Source organism: Elgaria multicarinata, chromosome 20 (genome assembly GCF_023053635.1).
Source record: "Elgaria multicarinata webbii isolate HBS135686 ecotype San Diego chromosome 20, rElgMul1.1.pri, whole genome shotgun sequence".
In the NCBI taxonomy this organism is placed as follows: Eukaryota; Metazoa; Chordata; class Lepidosauria; order Squamata; family Anguidae; genus Elgaria; species Elgaria multicarinata.
Genome location: NC_086190.1, coordinates 7,870,841 through 7,896,554, shown reverse-complemented (window position 1 = coordinate 7,896,554; position 25,714 = coordinate 7,870,841). Strand labels below are relative to the sequence as shown.

Genomic DNA, 25,714 nt, shown 5'->3' with positions numbered 1-25,714 from the left:
GGAGGGGAGTGGCGCCAGGTAAGGCCGGGAGAGGAGGGCGGGAGGTTTACCGGGCCCTGCCGCCTTCGCCGCCCGTGCGGCACCGACAGCAGAGCCTGGTAAGGGACCAAGGGGGAGAGGGGCCTTACCTGCCGACGGATCGCGGACGGAGGCAGGTAAGGGAGAGGAGGGGGTGTTTACCGGGCCATGCCGCTGTTGCCGCATGGGCGACAGCGACAGCGGCAGGGCCCGGTAAACCCCACTTACCTTTCCGGCGGAGCTCCGGATCGAGGCAAAGGATCCGCCTTCACCTCGATCCTCTTCGCCACGCTCCGCCGGCCCCCCAATCTTCTTCGCCTCCGCCTTAAGGGCAGGTGAAGCCCCCCGCTCCGCTTCTAATTCACCGGTCCGATTAGAAGCGGAGCACATCCCTTATACACACCTTTAGGTCCGGAGGTCCCTTGAATCCCATGACAGGAATCCAACTCTGTGGCCTGGTTCAGACAACACACTAAGCCATGCTTCCCCTTTCACCTAGGATGCTCACCAATGACCCTGTGTGGTCTATGCACACTGCCCCACACTGTGCCCTGCCAATACCCCCCACACACACACACTGTGAGCCAAGTGCCCAAAGTAAATCAGTGTGGAGAAGGTGAAGAAAATCAATGACCTTCAACCAATCTGAATATTGCGCAAAAGTAGGAGACCAGTTGGCCAAACCGCAACACACGCTGGATCCAACTCAAGGCGGGGTGGGTGCAGGCCAAAAGCAAGGCCAGGCTGGCTTAAATAGGTGTGAAAGGCCCTGCTCCAACACGGGTGTGTATGCCCACACACTTGGCCAACATGTCAGCCCATCTGTGGGGGCCAACCACACGCACCATCCCTCCCAACATGATAACTTTGCCCCAGTGGGACCAGAATGGGACTCTGTGGCGTTTTTCCAATACTCACATGTACTCCCGTGCCTTGATAAAACAGTGGGGTGTGATTTACATACGGCTGCATCAAGATTCTTTCTGTGCGGTGTTTTACCAACATGCAGAAGTGCCCATGAGCACCAGCAGCATGAAACTCTGAGAAAAGAATCTGCATGCAGCCATCACGCCTACAATCCCATCCAGGTTTTTATTTTTGCATTCTTTTATCAATGCAACACCTTCGCCGCAGCAATGTAGAGACGAAGGGGGGGGGGTGGAGATGCAAATGAGGCAACGGATCTGAAAGCTGTGGCTAACCATGTTGTCTCCAGTCCTGGAATTAATTCTAGAATTCAGGAGGGGAGAGATGGAGGGGCAGAGCGAACCCCTGGGACAATAAAGGGAGGGATCAGGGGAAATAATCCCAAGCCTATGAGCCGTAACGTCGGTGGGCCCTGTGGACAGGAGGCGGGTGTGAGCGAGAGGAATCTCCATCCAATTCAAGACCCCGTTTTCTGATGGAAGGACGGGCTCTGGCTTCTCTTCTCCTGCCAGGCACCTGGCATGGAACAAAAGGCTCCCCTGCTGGCTGAGGGAGCCAGCCAGCTTGGGGGGTCCTTATTGTTCATCTTCCCAGAGAGACAAGGACCAGGCGGGGGACCGAAATTGGAGGGGAGGGGAGACGGGGGCGAAGTCGCAGCCCCGTCCCCTGAAATCTCTCCCTGAGGCTTCCTGCCAAGGGCTCTCCTGCTGCTGGGAAGGGACAGGTCCCTTTGTTCCCCGGGATGCGTTGCCAGCCACCTCTGCTGCTGCAGGCGCTGTGTCCCACCCGCCTTCCAAACCAGCCAACTTCGCATTAGCTGGGTGGGGCTGAGCTAATTACGAAGCGCTCTCGTGCTTCGCGGGAAGGTCAGAGGCCAGCCTTTTGCGCATAATGCCCCTCTTTGAGGATATTTTAATTCTGAATCTAACGATTCCCCATTATGGAATCCTGCAGGGAATCCACAAGGAGAAAAACCTCCCTCAAAAAAAGGAGATTAAAAAGAGAGGGGTGGGTGGGAGGGCGAGCCAGCGAGCGAGTGGAGGGTGCCTTCGCTGAGCCAGACTGGGGGGATGGCTCCCCCTGCCGGTGGGAAGGTGTGGCCTGCGGCAAGGGCTTTGTGCATTCCTTCTTGGTGGTTGTGCGGAGGGGGCGGAGGGCGAGCCAGCAGTGAAGGGAAGCGGAGCCCACCCCGAGAGGGGAGCCCATCAGGGCCATTCTCCCCAAGCCCTTAGCCGCTCTCTAACAGTGGAGATGGCGCTGTGACCTGCCATTTCGCAGAAGAAAACCCCGATGGGTCACTGCTCAAAAAGCAACATCTGGGGGCTGCCTAGATGCTTTCAAAGCCCCGTGGTCACTGCCTGGTGGCGCTGCATCGGTTACACAATGCAGCAGTCTCCTCACAGCTGTCATGGGGCTTTCCTGCGAAACTGTCATTTTGAAAAAGTTGGGGATTTATCCTTCCTATCTCTCCTCTCTCATCTCACACTATTGCCCCGCTCGTGCGCTTCGCTCCTCTGATGCCATGCTTCTCGCCTGCCCAAGGGTCTCTACTTCCCTTGCTCGGCTTCGCCCATTTTCTTCTGCTGCCCCTTACGCCTGGAACGCTCTTCCAGAACATCTGAGATCCACAAGTTCAATCGCAGCTTTTAAAGCTCAGCTAAACACTTTTCTTTTTCCTAAAGCTTTTACAACTTGATGCTGTTTGGACTTTATACTGTTATACTGTTAGTTTTGCCCTACCCTGCGCCTGTTTACCCTACCCAGTGCCTGTTTGCATTCTCTTCCCCTCATCACTCTACTATGATTTTAATAGAATGTAAGCCTATGCGGCAGGGTCTTGCTATTTACTGTTTTACGCTGTACAGCACCATGTACATAGATGGTGCTATATAAATAAATAAATAAATAATAATAATAATAATAATAATAATAATAATAATAATTTTTCCCCCTGGAGCAAGGTGCGTACGGCACATCCGCTGTCTAACATCACTCCGGCGTCACGGTAGAGGTGTCCCTGGGTGGGTGGACACCCTGATTGGTCACCATCTGCCCAGGGGGTGGGCCCAGAAAGCCAAAAGGCCGCCGAAAGGTCCACGGCCTCCCTCTGCATCGGGATTAGCTGCTGCCGCCCTGCAGCAGAGGAAGTGAGGGGTTTCCCTAAATGCAGCAGCAACCCAGCACCATCACATGGCGCCCTGGAGAAGGAGACTACCAAAAGAAGATGGGGGGGGGGGATTTTTGTCTTAGTCCACTGCTTTCCCACTGCTTTCCCCAACCCATAGCATCCAAAGTGCACATTTGCATGGATGACCAGCCACATTTCTTAGAACCCAGTGGGGCAGGAGGAAAATGGCAGTGGAAAAGTGGGGTGGGGGTGGAGAATGAAAGTTAAACACCCCTTTGCTGCTGCTTCTCCACTGGCAACCCCACCCCCACTTTCTTGCACAGAAATGGGACATAAATGTTGTTGTTGTTGTTAACTCTGTGTCACCCTGTGAAGTGCATAATTATGTGTACTGCGCATAGCTTGGCCATCTGACTATGTGCTTTGGAAGAAAGCCTGTTCAGGTATGGACAAGGGAAATATATAGGCAGCTCTGTCTTGGCCCAGCTTTAGCTTCATCCCCCCTCCAGAAAACCTTGTTTACTTTTTCTCTGCTATTTTCACATCTCCCCTTCTCTGTTACTGTTTTGGCATCATCATCATCATCATCATCATCATCATCATCATCATCATCATCTCTCTTTTCTCACTTGTGGCGGTTTTTCTAGACGGACATGGTGGGCTTTCCCAAGTCATGCTGTCTTTTACTGAGTCAAGAATTTCCTGACTATTGAGCATGTTTTAAGTATGACTGCTTTCTGGATGTTGGTGTAGATGTATTTTGGTAGGCCCAGTTTCTGAAGGTTTTCTGTATAGTTTTTTGATGTGATGCCAGTGACTCAAGTGACTAATGGAATAATTGTAACTATTTCTTTAACTTCGATAGCCAGTGGTGTATATTTTCCTCTTTTCCTCTTCCTTTTCTACAATATTTTTGTCATTAGGTATTGCTATGTTGATGAGGTAAGTATGTTTTTCTTTTTTGTCTATAACAATTATGTCTGGTCAGTTGCAGGGTATCATTTTGTCTATATGAATTGTTCTGTCCCAGTATATTTTATGATCAATAGAGCTTCGGCTATTGGGCGGTATAGAAATGTAATAAATAAATAAATAAAAATAAAATCTGCATTTTCCAATATTGTTTCGGGTGAGTATGATGATGAAGATGATGATGATGATGGCTGTGTTTCTTCCCTAAGCAATTCTAGTCAATCAAGGATCACATAATCAACATTCATTTCAAAATGTGGGTATTGCTTTCTGAACTTTTGTTCCCTGTTTATGAACCTCATTCCTGAAAAGGTCAGTGAAAAGATGCTCATTTCATAGCTGTTCAAAACTTCAGAGAAAAAGAACACATCCCCTCTGGGATCAGCTGTACTTGTTATAATGCCAACTGGCCTCTGAAGTGTCAGAGGGAGAATGGGCACTTTTTAAACCTCATGAGAATTTTGCAGCCATGTCAGAACCTGGGAGCAGGATTCTGAAGACCAGTGAAGTAGTCAGAGGCAGGATCTACACAACTGCTTTATAACAGTTTATAATGGTATTTACAACGGTTGGAGCCCAGGACACACGCCATAGACAGTTTTCATACCATTTTCAAAGCGTTTTATCCTACTTGGTGTAGATACAGAGTTTCCAAGGCACAGGTTTCTAGACGTACAAGAGTTCAGGGTTCAGGAATTGTTCAGTTCATCTTAAATTGTCTCTTTAAGATTAACTGTTTTCTAGCACAGCTGAAAAGTATTTAACCAATCAAGGTTTGGGGGTTAGTTAGTTCCTAGAATGGAGAGTATGCTGGTATTTATTTATTTATTTATTTATTTATTTATTTATTACATTTCTATACCGCCCAATAGCCGGAGCTCTCTGGGCGGTTCACAAATGTGTTTGCATTTGGATTAAAGAATAAACATTTTGCCTTGATTATCTGAGTCTGTCTCCACAGAATCATTGAAGTGCTGAACATTACATGGTGTTAGAAGTTGGAGTTGATGGTATGTTGATATCGTACTAGAACTGTCAGTAAAGTTTAAATTGGATACCGAAGGTGAGGCAAATGTCTTGCCATTTAATATATTTGGTGGGTTACCAGGCAAGAATGTACTAAAGTGCAGTATTTTCTAAATTGTTCAAAAACTTTCTTTTGGTCCTTCCTCAGGAAAAACAAAAAAAAGTGTTATGTACCGCTAAGGCTTCTTCTTACACACAGTGGAGCAAAATAGCTACTTGCCATTTCTTGGAAATGTCATTGACACCAGCTGCAGTGAAATGTAACTGAAAAGCTTGTTGAGATTAAAGAAAAAGCCTTTTGTCTGCGATTTGGGAGCCTTGATTATGTGAGTCTATCTCCACAGAACCTTTGAAGAGCTGGACACTCCAGGAATAGTCCCAAGACGGTGTCACAAAAACAGAAGTCAAGGCAAGCCAAAAGGTCACGATTCTAGTACAGTCCAAGCATCAGAGTTTTCTGGTACTAAAGCCGTTGTGTCCACGATGCTTTGCAGTTGCTTTTCAGCAGCGGTAGGGTCACCCGGAGCTCTTTGCCAGTCCTCCTGTCCCTGTAGGCAAATGCTGTCTGTAAATGTGAACTACATCTAAGTGGGCACTTGCCTTCCAATCTCTTTAGATGCTTCAGGTCCCGAAGAGATGGGTTTGAACCCCCCCTCACCTTTCTCAGGCCTGCTTGTTTCCCACAGAAGGGCTGTCAGCCTCCTGAGCTTGTTACTCAAGGTCAAATGTTGCAGCTGGTAAGGAGCGTCCAACCCCTCACGCCTGCTCTCCACTGAGAGGCCAGGCAGAGACAGGCTCGCTCCATTCTGACATCCAACAGCCCCCAAATTTTCAGGCCCTTCTATGGCGGAGTCTGAATCTTCCTCCAAATTTGCAGGGACAGGGGAAGGCATGACAGAGAGCATTTCTACACCAGGGAAAATCCTGGAACCTTACTGTGGCTTTCTGCTTTCATTTTTGTCCCACGATCACGATGTGCTCTTTACACACACTTCTTCCCCCCTCCCCCTTTTCCCCTTTAACCAGGAGTTCTATGTTTCATTTATACAATCACAAGAGGGTGCTGTTGTCTACCTCTTCTTATAGCATGCTGAAACGGAAAGGGGGTCTTTTTATTACTAGTTTATTTCCATTTCAAACTAAGCCATGGAAATCCTTCCAAAGTACGAGAGAGGCACTGGAGGGTTACAGCATTGTGTAATTGACCCAGAAACTTCCATGAATGGCCAGTCACAAGTGTGCTATAAATCGCTTGTTTAAAGATAGCCAGAAACTGCCTTATATTTGCCCACCTAGTTTAGCGTTGTCTTCACTGACTGGCAGCGGCTCCCAAGGCTTGCTCCTTTTCCCTGGAGGTGTCAGGAATAGAACCTGGGGCCGTGTGCATGCAAAAGACCCCAACCTCTACCACTGAGCTCCGGCCCTTCCCCTATAAGAGCATAGGAAGCTACCTTAAACAGAGTCAGAGCATTGGTCAATCTAGCTCAATCTTGTCTACACTGATTGGCAGCATCTCTCCAGCATTTCAGATACGGGACTTTTCAGCCCAACGTGGAGATGCCAGGAGATGCCAACGTGGGCAAAGCATTTAGCTCTTCCACTGGGCTACATCCCTTCACTTATAGGAAAATAGGAACCTGAGTCAGACCATCAGTCCATTTTAGTCAGTATTATCTACTGCCTAGGTGGGTTTTAGGGAGGAATTTATTAGGGCTGTGTATCACCTTGGGCTGGATCTCTAAAACTGAGGTGAGGTGGGCTGATTTGGCCCACCTCATCTCAGTTTTGGGTTGGCCCGAAGCACCTGGAAGTCAAAGCAGTTCAGTACCAAAGCTTTGGGGTGCCCCGAGCCACTTCGGAGTGCCGCTGGGCCCTCCCTCCATCCTGGGAAAGCTGGCGCAAGGCGGCCCATGAGACCATTGGACTCACCTCCCTCTACCCAGGGAGTTGGGAGTCGAATCGACTCCTGCCCAGCCTTGCTATTGGCTTTCCTGGGTGCTGGCTGCATGGCCGGCACTCAGAGACCCACAAGGCCGAGTTGCCTTGGGGCGCTCCAATCTTACCAGGGCTTCGGCAATGAGGTGGGCAACCCCTACAGCACCCTGAGTCGAGTCGGGGCCATTTCAGGAGCTCCAAAACAGCCTCCGAGGTGAATTGGGAGGGGGGGATTTATGAATGTATGACTGATGACCTCCACCATTGAACTACCAGTTCATGGGTATGTGTGCCCAGTCCCTCGTGGAATTTCCTTCTCATGGCAAATCCACCTGTGGAGGATAATAGAGCTCAAGGCTAACTTTAGCACATGCTTATTTGATGGGACCAGGGAACTTTTCAGCAACTTTGCATTGACACATTCTTTCTGTCTTGCCTCGTGCAAAAGAAGAAAAGAAGGGAGAGGTGAACATGAAGAAAGAATCACAGAAACAAAGGCAAGGAGCTGGCAGCTGAAAGGCAAGTGAGTGTCAGCCGGCCGTACGGCAGCGTGGATACCCAGTAAACAGAGATGAAGCGAGAGGGAATCAAAGGGAGACGAACAGATGGAGAACTGAGAGACGGGCCCAGCATTGGTGCAAAAGCTCTGAACACAAACATGAACGTGAAGGAAGGAGAAACGAGCGGTAGAGGAGACTTTCTGACTTTAAGAAAATGTCTTTAATGTAATCAGAAACCGAGGAATTTCAAATCGGCCTGCATTTGCCAGCAGAGATGATGAATTTTTAATAGCCTCTGCCTTAATCATCTGAGCCACATTGTTTACAAGTTTAGAATTGCTAAATGGCCGCCGATCCGCGTGGGATCATTAAAAGACAAGGACGAAAGCAGATGTTCCTCACCCCTGGACCCAGACGATTTGCACTTTTGTATTTTCTAAAGTGCGTTTTCTGCCCCGGTTGGTTCATGGTTGTATCTATTTGTGGAACTGTAACATCAATTAAAAATGAGCAGCAGTAAAAGAGAAATGCCAAATGTAGCAAGCAAAGAAGTCCTTGATTAGATGAAGAGGAAGTGCAAAGGACTGCTTTGTTTGTTTAATTTATATCCCACCATTCATGCCTGAGACATCGAATGTAGGACATGGGAAGCTGTTACATCTACTTTGGTCCGTCTAAGCTCAGTATTGCTGACACTGGCTGGCAGCGGCTCTCCAGGGTTTCAGGCAGGATCCTTTCCTTGCCCTACCTGGAGAAGCTGGGGATTGAACCTGGCACCTTCCACATGCAAAGCAGGAGCGCTACCATTGAGCCACAGACCCTCCCAGCTGACAGTATAGACGGTTGCAAATACACGATAAAAAGAAGTAAAAATAATACAATTAAAATAACACACAAAATGATAATGAAACAGCAGGTATAAAACCATTCATATTGAATAATAAAACAGGGCAGTAGCCACTTCAGGCCTATTAAAAGCCCCTTAGCAACAGGGCAGAAGAACTCAACTCACAGGCAGGAGCCCTAACAGCCAAAGTCCACGATACGTTGAAGATGTAGCTCATAGCATCACCTTTTCTTCTTTTTCCATGGACGGAACGGTCCTATTTTAATTGGGAGCCCCTGCCTGGGGAGGGGAGATTTCCCTCCCTGGCTGCAATTGTACCAGTAATTGCCACCCCACTCACCGCCCCAGTGTGGTCTATTGGTGGAAGGTTGTAGAATTTATTTATTTAGTATTTTAAAACTGTATTTATATCGTGCCTTCCTGTCCCGTCCACCCAAAGGGGCTGTTGAAGTGGTTCACAATAAAATCAAGATTCAAAACAGGTCCTTCATTAAAACATAACATAAAAGCCAACAGATTAAAAAACACAATTAAAAACACAACACTGGAAAAAAGAAGCAACGCCTAGCAATTATAAAAACCTCTACAGCTACAAATCGGTCCAAATGTCAAAGGCCTAGTAAACAACAATGTCATCTGCCTTCTAGCTGAAGGGCAACCGAGAGTGGGGAGTTCCAGACGCTGGGAGCAGCTGCAGAGGAACCGTACTTCCACCATCCCCACCGCTCCTGCCTGTGATGGGGACGGCACTGAGAGAAAGGTGGCCTCCCTGGAAGATCCGAGGACCTGGGCAGGCTTTGAGGGGGAGGGAGGTGGGCCTATCAGGTGGCCTTGCCCTAAGCTCTCTAGAATCATAGAATCATAGAATAGCAGAGTTGGAAGGGGCCTACAAGGCCATCGAGTCCAACCCCCTGCTCAATGCAGGAATCCACCCTAAAGCATCCCTGACAGAGGGTTGTCCAGCTGCCTCTTGAAGGCCTCTAGTGTGGGAGAGCCCACAATCTCCCTAGGTAACTGATTCCACCGTCGCACTGCTCTAACAGTCAGGAAGTTTTTCCTGATGTCCAGCCGGAATCTGGCTTCCTTTAACTTGAGCCCGTTATTCCGTGTCCTGCACTCTGGGAGGATCGAGAAGAGATCCTGGCCCTCCTCTGTGTGACAACCTTTTAAGTATTTAAGTATCATGTCTCCCCTCAATCTTCTCTTCTCCAGGTTAAACATGCCCAGTTCTTTCAGTCTCTCTTCATAGGGCTTTGTTTCTAGACCCCTGATCATCCTGGTTGCCCTCTTCTGAACACGCTCCAGCTTGTCTGCGTCCTTCTTGAATTGTGGAGCCCAGAACTGGACGCAATACTCTAGATGAGGCCTAACCAGGGCTGAATAGAGAGGAACCAGTACCTCACGTGATTTGGAAGCTATACTTCTCTTAATGCAGCCCAAAATAGCATTTGCCTTTCTTGCAGCCATATCGCACTGTTGGCTCATATTCAGCTTGTGATCTACAACAATTCCAAGATCTTTCACATTTGTAGTATTGCTGAGCCAAGTGTCCCCCATCTTGTAACTGTGCATTTGGTTTCTATTCCCTAAATGTAGAACTTGGCATTTATCCCTATTAATTTCATCCTGTTGTTTTCAGCCCAGCACTCCAGCCTATCAAGATCACTTTGAAGTTTGTTTCTGTCTTCCAGGGTATTAGCTATCCCACCCAATTTTGTGTCATCTGCAAATTTGATCAGCGTTCCCTGCACCTCTAGGGCTTTATGGGTTGTAAACAGCACTTTGAATTCTGCCCAGAAACAGACTGGCAGTGAAGCTGTTGCCACGTGGTCGAGTGTCTCGCCACAGCACTCTGGACAGGCCGGCTCAACCGAAGTTGTCACCTCAAGCGAGCTGCCCAACCCACTTCTTCTCCCCACTCCTTGCTCTCGCGGGGCAGCAGCTCCTCTTCCCTTCCTTCGCCGGCTGGGACATTCCACCAAAATAACGTGAGAGGTCTCGGATATTTTGGCTGAGTCTCCCATCCAGGAGTCCCAGAGCTGGAGCAGAAGTTGGGAGCTGCTAGCCAGGGGAGGGAGGAGGAGCTGCTGCCAGTCAGGGAGGTGATGGTGGGGGGGGGGGGAGAGAAAGAGTGGCTGGCCAAGCCGTGGCAGGCTCTTTGGGTGGAGAGGGAAAAACAATTCGCCGCCCTTCCCAGCCTGCACCGCCTGCTGCGCCCGCTTCCAGATCCGCGACACCAATTTGCATAAAAAATTGCATGTGTTAGTTTATAGGGATAGATGCAAATTTAGGAAGAATGCCTATAATTTAAATAGGAATACAGTACATCGCATCATAGGCTGACAACCATTACCCAGGGGACCTTCTCTTCTGCTGCTTCCAGACTGTGGAATGGCCTGCAGGAAGAGATTGGCCAATTTAGCAGTCTCCGAATTTAAAAAAGCTATAAAGACTGATCTCTTCTGGCAGGTCTACTCAGTCGAATTTTAAGGTGTCTGGCTGGGTTTTTTTTTTCTTTTTTTTAGTAATGTATTAGTTTTATATGCTTTTAATCTGTTGTATGTATTTTATAGTATTTTTGTATTCAATGCTGTTCCCCACCTCAATCCAGAGGGAGAAGCGGGTAAGAAATAAATATAGTAGTAGTAGTAGTAGTAGTAGTGGAAAGTGTGTCTGTGTGACCTGCGCGCCTGCTCAGCTAAGTTTTGATGCACAACTTCAAGGCTCTCCCTCCTCCTCCTCCTCCTCCTCCTCCTCCTCCTGTTGTCGACCGAATCAGCTCCCTGTGAGTAGCCACGCATACAGACAATAGAAACACTCCAGGTGGTTTAAAAGAAAACTTTACTTAGCAACATTTAACATATCCTACGATGGGGTGGCTTGGTTCCCCCATCGTGGTCAGCACACCATGCAGGTGGGTAAAACAGCAGAAGGAAAAAGAAAGAAGGAGGGAGGAGACAGGAAGTAGCAAGACAAGCATTGTAGCAATCCCCTCCCACCCTGTAGGTGTTTGTTAACCCTTTAGCCTCAGGTCAGTGACCTGTAGCCTGAGTTCTGCTAACACCTCCTTCGCTCTCTCTCTCTCTTTTCTTAGGGTTCCTTGTCTTTAAGATGAGCTTGGCCTGGGCAGCGATGATTGCAGCAATCTCCAAGACTGTGTGAGAGCTTGACAACGTGCCATAAACAGGAGTAGAGTTGCTAAACTTCAGTGGACCTCAAATGCTACCTTGCATCCTGCGTTAATTCGGCTGGGAACCATTTACTATTGCACAAGATGTGCATCATTTGTGTCATGGTGCCATCTAGTGCCCAGTCCTCTCCTATGGCTGCACTAGCACACTCTGCATGGCATTTGTACTTTACCTGCTCAATTCACATAATCTCTGACTCTGCTGCAGCTTGATGCAATGGTTGTGTCACACTGTGTCAGATGCACAGGAAGCACTGAGCTTCAGACGTTGTTCCTTTTTAACAGATACATTGTGGGCCTGTTCAGACAGCATGCTAAGCCATGGTTAGGCTGCTAACTCTTTTGCAGCAAATGGTTAGTAAGCATGTTTAAACCATGGTTATGTAGCCACCATGGTTAGGAGTGGTTCACATGACATGCCAAGTCGTAATTTTTAACTCAAAATGCTTAACCACCATGGCTTAGTGTGTGATCTGAACGGGGACTTTGTCATGGGACTGGTCATCCGGAGAAACTATTGCACTGAAGCAACTACACAACCAGTGCCCACGAAGTTGATCATGAGTCAGTGCTGAGCTATCTCTTTTTCACAGTTTGAAGAACTCTGGAACTGCATAATTCATTTGTACTGGGAAGTGGCCAGTCTGTTTGGGTTAAGGGCATGATTTATTTATTTATATTTTATTACATTTATCTACCGCCCCATAGCCGAAGCTCTCTGGACAGTTTACAGTGATTGATCACTGTATGAAGGAAATTGACCAAAGCAGAAGTAAAGGAAGCAGAGAAGGTGGTCCACTCCAGCACTGTTCAGAGGAAATTAGGGGCATTTAAAAAAAATACAAAATGTTCTGAGAGGGGTAGAGAGTGAACTTGTGCAAGGATGATTTGTGCAAGGGATGCTTTAGGGTGGATTCCTGCATTGAGCAGGGGGTTGGACTCGATAGCCTTGTAGGCCCCTTCCAACTCTGCTATTCTATGATTCTATGATTCTAATCTAAACACAATCCTTAATATTTGCTTAATGTTTTCAAGTATTTGAAGAACATCATGACCATTATCTGACTAGAATCCTTACAACAACCTTGTAAGGTAGTCCAGTATTATCTCCCATATTGTTTTTGTTTTGCTAATCACATGCGTGCATAACATGCATGCACACATGTGCATGCACAAATGCACAGACACGATATTTTACACATGGCCTATTTCATGATCAAGTAGTGACTGAGATACCATTGTATCATTTTCATATTTAGTCCAGATTTTACCTCTCGTCCGTGGACACATGGGTGCCTTCCTCTTGGCCTGTGCCACTTTCTCCATTCCAGGTTGGAGGCAACTAGCTGTTCTCTTTTTCTACTCCCCAGTTAGGGCAGTTTCTCTGGTACTCTGTGCCCAACCACGGCCAACTTGATGGGAGACCCTAGTGGGAGAGCATTCGGGTGATGCTGTGAGTCAGATCATTATGATCCCATCATGGTAATGCTAGATCCCTCTTGCGCATTTATACCTCGTTAGGACACACTATATTTCTTTTGGGTTGTTTTTTTTTTGATAATGTGGAATAAAAAGCAGGAAATAACACTATGAAAATGGTATAATGTGCCCAACAGTTATCAATGCACTTCAATACTGCTATAAAGCAGTAGTGTAGATCTAGCCGTAGTGACTATTACTTCATTTACAACTGGATCTGTCCCCTGAGTAACCAATAGGATTTCTTGGACTGATAGGAATGCAGTCATTCCATAGGTTGTGCACCTCTACACATTTGTGATGCAGTTCCCAGCTGAAAAGATGTGTACGAAAATGGCCATCTTAGGGGAAATTGCTATACATTAGAATCATAGATTAGTAGAGTTGGATGGGTCCTATAAGGCCATTGAGTCCAATCCCTGCTCAATGCAGGAATCCACCTTAAAGCATTCTTGACAGATGGCTGTCCAGCTGCCTCTTGAAGGCAGTGTGTTCAAAAATACGCGTGTGTGTGTGTTGTTGTTTTGCAATTCACAGACTGATGTGAATGGACTTATGAAACTGGGAAAAGACTCATGTGGGAAAGTGGCCTATTATTATTATTTATTTATTAATTTATTTATTTATTTATTTATTTATATAGCACCATCAATGTACATGGTGCTGTACAGAGTAAAACAATAAATAGCAAGACCCTGCCGCATAGGCTTACATTCTAATAAAATCATAATAAAACAATAAGGAGGGGAAGAGAATGCACCAAACAGGCAGTATAAAAGTTAGAACAAAATTAAGTTTTAAAAGCTTTAGGAAAAAGAAAAGTTTTTAGCTGAGCTTTAAAAGCTGCGATTGAACTTGTAGTTCTCAAGTGTTCTGGAAGAGCGTTCCAGGCGTAAGGGGCAGCCAAAGAAAATGGACAAAGCCGAGCAAGGGAAGTAGAGACCCTTGGGCAGGTGAGAAACATGGCATCAGAGGAGCGAAGAGCACGAGCGGGGCAATAGTGTGAGATGAGAGAGGAGAGATAGGAAGGAGCTAGACAGTGAAAAGCTTTGTAGGTCAACAGGAGAAGTTTATATTGGATTCTGAAGTGAATTGGAAGCCAATGAAGAGATTTCAGCAGTGGAGTAACATGGTCAGAGTGGCGAGCCAAGAAGATGATCTTAGCAGCAGAGTGGTGAACAGAAACCAAGGGACTGATGTGAGAAGAAGGAAGGCCAGTGAGAAGAAGGCTGCAGTAGTCCAACCGAGAAATAACCAGTGCATGAACAAGAGTCTTGGCAGAAGAGACAGACAAAAATGATCGAATCCTGGCAACATTATACAGGAAAAAACGACAGGATTTAGCTACTGTCTCAATATGAGGAATAAAGGAGAGCGAGGAATCAAATATAAAGCCAAGACTACGAGCTTCCTTGACTGGAGTGTTATAGTAGTAGTGGTAGTGATTTCCTGACCCCAACTATGAATCCAGCTGGTAGGGCAGTTCGTACAAGCACCAGAGATTCTCCCTTTGAGTCAGTTGCATAAGCTATGGGAGGCACTCCTGGAATTTTGATGCTGCAGGTATTTGCCTCCATGGTTGGACTGGCAGTGTTCGCCACTAACATGGCCAATGAACACATTCAGAAAGTCTTTTTTGCAAATGGGCATGATTCCACTTCCCTTTTAGAAGAGATCACCAAATACTTACCCTTTCCACACCATCTCAGCTTCTTTCCACCACCCCGCACTCGGAATGCTGATATTCAGTAGCCAGGGAGTTTGCAAGACGTGGTCCCAAGCTCAGACAACCAGCATCTGACCTGCCAAACAGCTGTGCTGTGCTACTGGTTTACAAGACAGATAGGGTGAAAAAGGTGCTGCAGGTATTCTGGAGTTACAGCTTGCTTTGAGCTCATGCAGTGGGGGGGTGGGAAGAGAGAGAACAAGAAGAAGCAATCAAAAGGGGAAGAGAACGAAGGGAAGCTACATTTTCTGTGACTCAGCCAAAACCATCCACCCCTGCCCCCTTCTGCTTTTCCTTCTTCCCTTCTGTGTGGGGCCAAGAAGAGAGACACTTCCCAAAGAACCTGGTGGAGATCTCTTTCCAGGAGGTAAGCAACCCTTTCCAGGGCTCTTTCTTACAATTAACTTGTACTTTAATTCTGACTTTGTCCACCCAAATTGCCAGCTCACTCCAGGGGTTGGTTCGCATAGTCCACGATGCAGCTTCATTAGGCTGGGTGTGCCTAATGTCAAATCCAACCTTTGGGCACTTTTTACTCACCCAGCAGTCAGAAGAACAGATGAATAATTTGTGCTTTTAGCTCTTGTCCATGGACACGTGGGTGCCTTCCCCTTGGCCTCGGCCTGTGCCACTTTCTCCATTCTAGGTTGGAGGCAACTAGCTGCTCTCTTCTTCTACTCCCCAGTTAGGGCAGTTTCTCAGGCACTCTGTGCCCAACCACGGCCAACTTGATGGAAGACCCTAGTGGGAGAGCATTCGGGTGATGCTGTGATGAAAAGTGGCAACTTTGGCATTTCTCACTTTCAAAGTGAGTTGTTCATGCCGTATTCACCAGCTTTGCTCTCCCTTCGTGCTCCCAAATCTCTTGCCTCTATAAATACCTTCCAGCCTCACCCGCAGCCCCACCTGTTCACCGTGCCCCCTGTGTTCTCTCCTCCAGACCCATTGCCATGCCTGCCCTAGTGTCCTTCCGGTGGGGGGGGGGCTGAAAAAGGGGAAGGGAGAGTTTTTGTGGGGCCGCTGCAATCCCATCCCATCCCCCTTTCAGGCCCGTCTCTCCAGCAGCTTCATCAACACTTGAAGCCCCCCTTTAGGCAGAGGGTGGGCTTCAAAGGGTTTACTGGAGTGTGGAGGAAGGCAAGCAGCTTTCTCTCTGCAGGCCAGGCCAAGGCACCCTCTTGAGAGACCTCCAAGCCAGCTAGCCCCACACAAAGACGCTTTTGGGGCCACATGCTCACAGGAGCATAAGAGCACATCCACCTGATCTTTGCGCATGGCATCAGAGCTTGATTGCACACCAGTTCCAAACAAACGTGCAACTGAGATCAGGGTATCGACAGGGCCTTGTCCTTCTGTAGGGTGACCCTATGGAAAGGAGGTCAGGGCTCCTGTACCTTTAACAGATGTATTGAAAAAGCAATTTCAACAGGTGTCCTTTGTATGCATGCAGCACCTGGTGAGATTCCCTCCTCATCACAACAATTAAAGCTGCAGGAGCCCTGCCCTGTCCTCCTATACTATATTAGAGAGACCAGATACAAAAGAGGGCAGGACTCCAGCAGCTTTAACTATTGTGATGAAGAGGGAATTTCACCAGGTGCTGTGTGCATACCAATGACACCTGCTGAAATTCCCTTTTGTTTCCAACTATTAAAGATACAGGAGCCCGGTCCTCCTTTTCATATGGTCACCCTACCTTTCGGGATGAGTGGGGGCAACTGTGCCACGTCAGGAATGGTGGTAGCAAGCCTTCCAGCAGCGACAGCACTTTGAGAGTACTCACATCAAAAGGAAAGACGCTGAGTACGCCACAACTGCAGGTTGGTTAGGAACCTTGGGCAATGGGCAAACAGCTTCTCAAAATTCTCCTCTCTGTTTGCGGGCTGAGAAACTGGGAGGGACCATTTCACTGAATTTCTCCAGCAGGAGGAGAAATTCTCCCACAATTCCGCAGAGCTGAGGCTCACCAGTGGCAGCAGGCCAGCTTCTTTCTTCTTCTTTTTTCCCCCTCACGTTTTTCTTTCTGCTTTTGCCATCGTGACAAATGGTGGTGGTGGCAGCAGCTGTGTTGGCTGCCTGACAGCCATTTTGTATCCTCCATCACGCCCTGGAGCCAGCACCCTTGTCCTGGAAACTGCCCAGGGCAGGGCGGGGGTGGCGAGGAGCAGGGCAGATGGCCGCTGCCATCCGCACACACAGGAGAAAATTCTGCAAGGTGGCTTTCTTTTTCTAGGTAGGGTGAAACTAAGAAAGGGGGAAAACTTTTGAGACATTTCAGCTCAGTTCTAGCTGCTAACAATGTTGATGGTCTTTGGTTCTGGGGATGGGCAGAAAAGCAGCTATTTGGGCAGGAGCGGGGAGCGGGAAATCAGACTGATGTAGGGTGACCATATTTTGGAAACCGAAAAGGAGGACAACATGGTCGCCCCCAAGGGGCGTGTCTAGCACCCGAACATAGCCTTGGTCACATGTCTGATTTTACAGCATACATTTAAGACAAATCTGTTCTACATAACATCTTAATGTTAAAATCACTGAAATAAAGAACAAAGAACAAGTGAGAGATTCAATGTATCTGAAATTAACTTCACTCACTCCTACTTTTGTAGGTTTTGCTGTACAAAGTTTCATCTCTTTATCTTTAAAAATGACGATTTTAAAAATAATAATTTTAAAACCTATTTTTTTAAAAAAAATCCTAAAAAATCAATGGATGAACGGATCTGTTTCAAATTTGGTGTGGCTAAAGCGCTACCTAAATCCTTTCATGGTGCAAAGTTTCATCTCTTTATCTTTAAAAATGACAATTTAAAAATTATAATTTTAAAACCTCAATTTTTAAAAAATTCCTAAAAAAACAAGGGATAAACGGATTTGTTTCAAATTTGGTATGACTAAAGCCCTTCCTAAGAGCTACCATTGTGCAAAGTTTCATGTCTTTATCTTTAAAAATGATGGAGTTATAAGCATTTTTGTTAATTCCCATTAGAGCTGCTCTTTGAAAAGATTAATTCCCTTCCCCTCCCGGATTTGCCGTCAAAAACCCGGACACATCCGGGCAAATCCGGCCATATGGTCACCCTAGACTGACGTTCCAATTTGATGGGAAATGGTTACCTCTGAAAACAACCGTGGAAAATAAAATGACCACAATAGCGCAAGCCCTTCAACAGAGGCCTTAGGGCCAGCTGCGTTGGGATGACAATTCCATCATCCCCTGACCAGCATAGCCAGGGCAGGGCAGCTGGCGGATACCAGAGTAGCCTCTTTGTGTGCGCTGCCAGTCTCGGACTGAGTACAGCAGCTCTCCCCACTCTCAGGCAGAGGAGGGTCTCTGTGATCCCTGGCTACTTGACCCTTTTCTTAAACTGGAGAGGCCAGCCAGTCCTCTACCACTGGGCTACGGCCCCTCCGCTTTGATTTGGGAAGGCAAAGCTTGGGCACCACCACCCTAAGCTAGAGGATGCACGAGACTACTGCAACCTTCTTCTCACTGGCCTTCCTTCTTCTCACATCAGTCCGTTGGTTTCTGTTCACCACTCTGCTGCTAAGATCATCTTCTTGGCTCGCCGCTCTGACCATGTTACTCCACTGCTGAAATCTCTTCATTGGCTTCCAATTCACTTCAGACTCCAATATAAACTTCTCCTGTTGACCTACAAAGCTTTTCACTGTCTAGCTCCTTCCTATCTCTCCTCTCTCATCTCACACTATTGCCCCGCTCGTGCTCTTCGCTCCTCTGATGCCATGCTTCTCATCTGTCCAAGGGTCTCTACTTCCCTTGCTCGGCTTCGTCCACTTTCTTCGGCTGCCCCTTACGCCTGGAACACTCTTCCAGAACATTTGAGAAGTACAAGTTCAACCGCAGCTTTTAAAGCTCAGCTAAAAACCTTTCTTTTTCCTAAAGCTTTTAAAACTTGAATTGTTCTGACTTTTATACTGCCTGTTTGGTACATTCTCTTCCCCTCCTTATTGCTTTATTATGATTTTATTAGAATGTAAGCCTATGCGGCAGGGTCTTGCTATTTATTGTTTTACTCTGTACAGCACCTTGTACATGAATGGCGCTATATAAATAAATTATTATTAATAATAATAATAATAATAATAATAATAATAATAATAATAGTAATAATAATAAAGCCTTTGGAGGGTCAGGTGCTGGTGGGCGATGTCTCCCCCAAGAAGCCAAGAGAGGGAGGGGGAGGAAGCCTTTGACCCTGTCCTGCCTTGACGTCCACAGGGGCAAGATGGCGAGCGGAGTTGGCCTGGCAGTGTGTGCGCTGGCCCTGATCCTGGATGTCGCTGCCCCCCAGGAAAGCGTGTGTCAAGCGCGCAATGGCGTCGACGGCCAGCCGGGAGCTCCGGGCCGGAACGGCAGGACAGGACAGAAAGGAGACGTCGGTGAACCAGGTGAGGTGTCATTAGAGAGCCCGACAGCCATGTGGGGCAGGAACCACCTTGCAATAGCTTGGCTACCCTCGCTATGGGGCCACCACTTTTTCACAAAGCTTGGTGCTTGAAATAGCGGCGTGAGGGGCGGCGGGGGTGTGTGTGCGTTCCCCTTCCTTGCGTCCCTAGTCTGGGAAACGCTTCCTCGTTTGGTGACCGCCTCGTATGCAGCTCTCAGCATTGTATTAAAGTAATGGAAGCTGTGTCTGTTAGAAAGGGGGCGGCCTGCTGGGAGCCGATATGGGGTCTGTATATGGGAGAGGCCATATTCCTGCATCCTCCCTCAGGTCAAGCCGCCTTCATGCCTTTGAGAAGGAGAGGCCTCAGCGCCAAGTCTGTAGCTAGGAACTATGGAGTGCGGGAGAAAGAAGGGCCAGGCCAGCGGAGTGGGGAATCCGTGCAGAGCTGCCAGATATAGGGCCTGTTCAGGCAACACTAGGGTGACCAACTGTCAGGATTTCCCCGGATTTGTCCTGGATTTTGTTCTTTCCATGGTGTCAGGGGGGATTTTCTAGAATTTTCAATAATGTCCTGGAATGACACACCTTCCTCTTTAAGGCTGCCATTAGCATGGCAGGAGGGAATGACATGCTTTCTTGAGGCACATCATTCCCCCAAACCGAGCTCCAACTGAGGTCTTAAAGGGGAAAGTGGGTCATTCGTGGACATTATAGAAAAGGCCCCAATTGGAGTGGATGGTGGTGGTGCAGAATGAAATCCTTTCCCCTCCTCCACTCCAATCGGGTTTTTAAGGTGGCGGGGGAATAACGTACTTTCTGCAGGACTCAGAAAGCTGCTTCCCCACACACAAACTAGGTGTCCTCTTTTTTGGTTTCCCAAATATGGTCACCCTAAGCAACACGCTAAGCCATGGTTAGGCTGCTAACCCCTTTGCAGCACATGGTCAGTGAGCGTGATTAAGCCATGGTTAGGTAGTCACCCTGGTTAGGAATGGTTCACACAACACGCTAAGTCATGGTTCTCACGACACACAAAGCCACACTGTTTAGCTCAAAATGCTTAGCCACTGTAGCTTAGCGTGTCGTCTGACCAGCGTCACACGTAGCTTGTTGGTTCCCCTCTATTCAGCCCTGGTTAGGCCTCATCTAGAGTATTGCGTCCAGTTCTGGGCTCCACAATTCAAGAAGGATGCAGACAAGCTGGAGCGTGTTCAGAAGAGGGCAACCAGGATGATCAGGGGTCTGGAAACAAAGCCCTATGAGGAGAGACTGAAAGAACTGGGCATGTTTAGCCTGGAGAAGAGAAGATTGAGGGGAGACATGATAGCACCCTTCAAATACTTCAAAGGTTGTCCCACAGAGGAGGGCCAGGATCTCTTCTTGATCCTCCCAGAGTGCAGGACACGGAATAATGGGCTCAAGTTAAAGGAAGCCAGATTCTGGCTGGACATCAGGAAAAACTTCCTGACTGTTAGAGCAGTGCGACGGTGGAATCAGTTACCTAGGGAGGTTGTGGGCTCTCCCACACTAGAGGCATTCAAGAGGCAGCTGGACAACCCTCTGTCAGGGATGCTTTAGGGTGGATTCCTGCATTGAGCAGGGGGTGGACTAGATGGCCTTGTATGCCCCTTCCAACTCTGCTATTCTATGATTCTATGATTCTAATCTAAACACAATCCTTAATATTTGCTTAATGTTTTCAAGTATTTGAAGAACATCATGGCCATTATCTGACTAGAATCCTTACAACAACCTTGTAAGGTAGTCCAGTATTATCTCCCATATTGTAGGTAGAGTGAGTGAGGTTGAGAGTGACCGTGTTTGCAACAGAGGCAAGATTCATCCCAAGGACTCTTGAGTAATAGCTCAATCTCTTTAGCCCCCGGGCCACACCATCTCTGTTTTATTATATTTAAACCAACTTTCCTCCAAAGAGACATAAATGGTTCCCATCACCACCAATTTATCTTCATAACAATCCCGCAAGGTAGGTTAGACTCTGAGATCATAACTGCCCCAAGGCTACTCTTTGTGCTTTATGGCTGCGTAGGAATTTGAACCTGCAATTGTCCAGTCCTAATCTTGCATCCTAACTACAAGAGACTGGTTCCAATCAGCTTAATCTGTCAAAAAAGAACCTCACTGCATTAGTCAGGAACAAAAGTTGTGTATTTATTTTACGACATGTCTTGTATTGCTTGTCAACCATAATAGTAATTTTAAAAATCAGATTTAAAGGTGGACAATGCTGCCCTTACAATAATGGATGCTGAGTACCACGTGCCGTCCGTGGTATCCAAGGGTGGTAAGCTGAGCTCCTGACTCTGCTGCCCTGAAGGTGACTGGTAATTTTGAGGGTTCTTTTGGGGGAGCAGTTATTCCCTAACCCTTCCCCCCCCCGCGGCCTCCAGGCGTTCCTGTGGCCACTGCTGATGCTGATGCTGATGCTCAGGGTGGGGGGTGTCCACAGCTTTCCACCCATACATTCCTAAGGGCCAAACTAACCGTCCTGTGTAGCTAGCACACGTGGGGAATTTCTTTACCTTCACAAAGCACACACAGCCTGATTTGGATCGGGACCATGGTGCTTCGGAACAGGAGAGGATACGCTTCCTCCCCGCACCACACCCGTTTTCATCCCGAATCCAATGGAGACTTTTTTTTCCTTCTTTTTAAACTCCCTCCACCCCATACCTTTGCCATGTAGTGGGTGGAATTTTGGGACAAAAATGGTGGGAGACCAGGAGAAGGCTTAAACCCTCCTCTTCTGGAACATCACAGTCCCATTCCAGCTGAGAGCCCCCTCCCTCCTGCTACCAACTGTCACTGCAGAGGCCACCAGTGAGGGAGGAAGCAGCAGCCAGGCACCTCTCCATCGTGCCTGGGTCCAGCTCCAGCTGAGAGCCCCCTCCCTCCTCCTACCAACTGTCACTGCAGAGGCCACCAGTGAGGGAGGAAGCAGCAGCCAGGCACCTCTCCATCGTGCCTGGGTCGAGCTCCAGCTGAGAGCCCCCTCCCTCCTGCTACCAACTGTCACTGCAGAGGCCACCAGTGAGGGAGGAAGCAGCAGCCAGGCACCTCTCCATCGTGCCTGGGTCCAGCTCCAGCTGAGAGCCCCCTCCCTCCTCCTACCAACTGTCACTGCAGAGGCCACCAGTGAGGGAGGAAGCAGCAGCCAGGCACCTCTCCATCGTGCCTGGGTCGAGCTCCAGCTGAGAGCCCCCTCCCTCCTCCTACCAACTGTCACTGCAGAGGCCACCAGTGAGGGAGGAAGCAGCAGCCAGGCACCTCTCCACCGTGCTTGGGTCCAGCTCCAGCTGAGAGCCCCCTCCCTCCTGCTGTCAACTGTCACTGCAGAGGCCACCAGTGAGGGAGGAAGCAGCAGCCAGGCACCTCTCCATCGAGCCTAGGTCCAGCTCCAACTGAGAGCCCCCTCCCTCCTGCTGTAAACTGTCACTGCAGAGGCCACCAGGGAGGGAGGAAGCAGCAGCCAGGCACCTCTCCACCGTGCCTGGGTCCAGCTCCAGCTGAGAGCCCCCTCCCTCCTGCTGTCAACTGTCACTGCAGAGGCCACCAGTGAGGGAGGAAGCAGCAGCCAGGCACCTCTCCATCGAGCCTGGGTCCAGCTCCAGCTGAGAGCCCCCTCCCTCCTGCTGTCAACTGTTACTGCAGAGGCCACCAATGAGGGAGGAAGCAGCAGCCAGGCACCTCTCCATCGAGCCTGGGTCCAGCTCCAGCTGAGAGCCCCCTCCCTCCTGCTACCAACTGTCTCTGCAGAGGCCACCAGTAAGAGAGGAAGCAGCAGCCAAACACCTCTCCATGGAGCCTGGGTCCAGCTCCAGCTGAGAGCCCCCTCCCTCCTGCTGTCAACTGTCACTGCAGAGGCCACCAGTGAGGGAGGAAGCAGCAGCCAGGCACGTCTCGTCGAGGCTGGGTCCAGCTCCAGCTGAGAGCCCCCTCCCTCCTGCTACCAACTGTCTCTGCAGAGGCCACCAGTGAGAGAGGAAGCAGCAGCAAAACACCTCTCCATCGAGCCTGGGTCCAGCTCCAGCTGAGAGCCCCCTCCCTCCTGCTGTCAACTGTAACTGCTGAACTTTCCAACTAAGATTGTAGTGCCTGAATTTGCTTTCCTTTCCCCCCTCCTCCTCCTCCTCCTCCCTCCCAATCCCCTTTCCTTTTGTGTCATGTCTTTTAGATTGTAAGCCTGTGGGCAGGGACTGTCAAGAAATACCTTTGTAAGCCGCCATGAGAGCCTTTTTTGGCTGAATGGCGGCATAAAAACCCTTAAATAAATAAATAAATAAATAATTCCAAATTGGGAGCGTGCCGCTTGCCGGAGAGCAGGTGGACAAAGCTCAGCGATGCGTGATTAAAGGAATGTTTAGTTTGGCCCTGAGATGTGGACGTGCTTACTTGCAGGGCTGGCCAAAGACAGTTTGCTTGCATGACGCCCCCACCCCTGACCCTGACCCACGTCAAGGCGCATTGCAGCTAACACCAACCGAGTGAGTTTGGCACATGAGGCACAAAATCCCACCAAGCCCTCGCTGCATCCGTGGCAGTAAAACACAACAACAAATTAAATAACTAACAATTTGCTGCCCTTTCATTGTGCCCCAAATCTGCTGCCTGAGGTGGCCACTTCACAGGGCTTAATGGTCGGGCTGCCCCTGCTTGTCTGGGAGTAAGTCCCACTGAACTCAATAGGGCTTACTTCTGAGTAGACATGCATAGGGTTGTCCTTCTAGTGTATCATATTTTAAAATATTGCTTCCAGGAGACTGGGAGGAGGTTTACCTCTTAAGGCCGGTGGGGGAACATACTATGGCCTGCCTATTGTTTTCATAGAATCATAGAATAGCAGAGTTGGAAGGGGCCTACAAGGCCATCTAGTCCAACCCCCTGCTCAATGCAGGAATCCACCCTAAAGCATCCCCGACAGATGCTTGTCCAGCTGCCTCTTGTTTTCTTATACATGAAAGGATGAGGGACTCCCTTCAAAGCGAAATGTTCAGTGAACAGGCCTGAAATGCCTCCGAGGGGGCAGACCCCCATCTCTTCTCACTCTGACTGCATCATTGCTTAGCACCACTCCTTGAAGGAAGAATCCTAGGATAGTACAGTTGGAAGGAGCCTGTAAGGTCATCGAATCCAACCCCCTGCTCAATGGATTCCTGAATCCTGCATTGGACTCGATGGCCTTAAAGGCCCCTTGCAACTCTACTATTCTAGGATTCTATGCAGGAATCCACCTGAAAGCATATCTGTCAGATGGTTGTGCAGCTGTATCTTGAATGCCTTTAGGGTGGGAGAGCCCACAACCTCCCTAGGTCATTGGTTCCATTGTCATACTGCTCTAACAGTCAGGAAGTTTTTCCTGATGTCCAGCTGGAGAGCAAAGCTGGGCAAAGGAAAAGCCTGGTGATGTCTTGGCCTGGACCTGGCCTGGCCTCTCTCTCTGAGCTGATGCAACTAACACCCACATTTCTGCTTTCCTCTGAGGGATGGCTGGCAGGAGCACAGGCATACGGGGACCCAAAGGTGACCCAGGGCAGCCGGGCCTACCAGGCACATCAGGGAACCAGGGCTACAGAGGCCCAGATGGCCCCCTAGGCCCTCCTGGCATACCAGGAGATAAAGGTGCCAAGGGAGAAGTTGGCAATGTGATGAAACAGCCCCGGGCCGCCTTCTCAGCATCTCGAAACAATCCAGACCCAACTCCCAACCAAAATGTGGTGGTCTTCAACGTCATCATCACCAACCAAGACAACGGCTACAGTTCGCTGAGTGGCGAGTTTACCTGCAAGGACCCGGGCTACTATTACTTCGCCTTCCAGGTGGTTTCCAGCGGCGACCTGTGCCTCCGCCTCATGCACAAAGGCAACATTGTGGCCACCTTCTGTGACACCAACAGCCGAAGCAACTACCAGGTCAACTCAGGCGGCAGCGTCTTGAAGCTGGCCCAGGGCGACCGGGTCTGGCTGGAGAGTGACCCCCAGGAGGGGAACCACATTTATGATGGCAGCGATGCAGACAGCGTCTTCAGCGGCTTCTTGCTGTTCCCAACGGGGCCCTGAGGAGCTCGGAGGCAGCTCAGGCCCTGCTTCAGACAACCTTCTCCCCATGCCCTCCACCCCACCCTCTGGTCACAGCGCTACAGCCACAAGGAGCCCTTTACTCGACCTAGCATCAGGGCTCATACGCGCTTCCCTTGGCCCCAGGTCTCTGCCACGTGGCCATTTTGTGTAGCTCCTACTTGGCACCAAATAAATACTCAGAGTTTGGAAATTGTGCTGTGTCCTGGTTTGCTGTGTGTTGGAGCACCATATAAATATATGCAGACTTAGTTGAACACCGGGGGGGCGGGCAGGGTAGTGGCTTGCAGGGTTGGCATTTTGGGGATATTTGCTGTGCAGGGAGTTGCACTTGCAGTCCTGGGAGCCTGGTGGCCATGTGCTTCCTGTTTTGCTTCCTGTTCCCCTGCTGTGGCCCTGGGAGGGAGGGAGGGATCAGGGAGAGCAGCAGGGTCTTCTCTGTTCAAGAGAGCAGTGGGA

General features: G+C 48.8%; 1 protein-coding gene across 1 annotated transcript; it reads left to right on the top strand.

Annotated features, from left to right (window-relative positions):
- Positions 1-15,038: 15,038 nt before the first annotated feature.
- Positions 15,039-25,448, top strand: C1QA (complement C1q A chain). Its single transcript, XM_063145100.1, has 3 exons — positions 15,039-15,115; positions 18,992-19,161; positions 24,663-25,448. The coding sequence occupies exons 2-3, from the start codon at positions 18,999-19,001 to the stop codon at positions 25,235-25,237; spliced, it is 738 nt and encodes a 245-aa protein (XP_063001170.1). The 5' UTR covers positions 15,039-15,115; positions 18,992-18,998; the 3' UTR covers positions 25,238-25,448.
- The last annotated feature ends 266 nt before the right edge of the window (positions 25,449-25,714 follow it).